The 607-nt window shown below is 64.3% G+C and overlaps 1 protein-coding gene across 1 annotated transcript in view; it reads right to left on the reverse strand.

The window, feature by feature from the left end:
* Positions 1-607, reverse strand: part of UNC13A (unc-13 homolog A (C. elegans)) — a gene marked incomplete at both ends in the record, with an annotated part of 36,084 nt that overhangs the window by 5,068 nt on the left and 30,409 nt on the right. The window contains one exon of the mRNA XM_009887937.1: positions 179-208. Coding sequence (XP_009886239.1) covers positions 179-208 — 30 coding nt within the window. The remainder of the gene's footprint in view (positions 1-178; positions 209-607) is intronic.

The following is a 607-nucleotide window of genomic DNA, read 5'->3' on the forward strand; positions in this document are numbered from 1 at the left end:
CTCCCAGCCGGTGAACAGGCTGGACGCTGGGGTGACTGGTGTCACCCAAACAGAGCATGATGGGACACTGCGCTGAGCTGGGACCCCCCCCCACCCCACAGCACACAGAACAAGGGACGGGGGGGAGGCAAGAGGAGGGACCAGAGCCAAGTGGGGAGCAGAAGAGCCATGTCCTTACTTCAGTGTGACTGGGCAGCTTCACCCTGCTCTGGAAGAGAACAGCAAGGGACAGTTACTGGTGGCCCCAGCAGCTGCCAGCCGCGGGTCCGGGCCCCCCACATCCCCCGGCCGTGTGGGCTCTGGCCCTGTATTCTCTTCTGGCTGCGCCCAGTTCTCCGCTGGTGCCACCGGTTCGGCACCAGTTCACACCTGCAAAGGCTCAGCGCCGTGTGCTTGCTGGTGAACCTGTGATGAGTGTGTCAGGTCTCTTCCCAAGTGGGGGGGCAGGGTTGCTCCCCGCCTTGCTCGGGGCTAGGGTGGAGGAAAGCAGCTCACCCAGCATGCTCAGCAAACTGGGGCAGGACCCACAGTGTCCCCTCCGAGAGGAGGGGGGAGCCGCAGGCATTGCCTAGATGGATGCCGGCATGGCTCTTTCCTAGAGCCGGGA

This window comes from Charadrius vociferus, unplaced genomic scaffold, assembly GCF_000708025.1.
Source record: "Charadrius vociferus isolate BGI_N301 unplaced genomic scaffold, ASM70802v2 scaffold1096, whole genome shotgun sequence".
Taxonomy (NCBI): Eukaryota; Metazoa; Chordata; class Aves; order Charadriiformes; family Charadriidae; genus Charadrius; species Charadrius vociferus.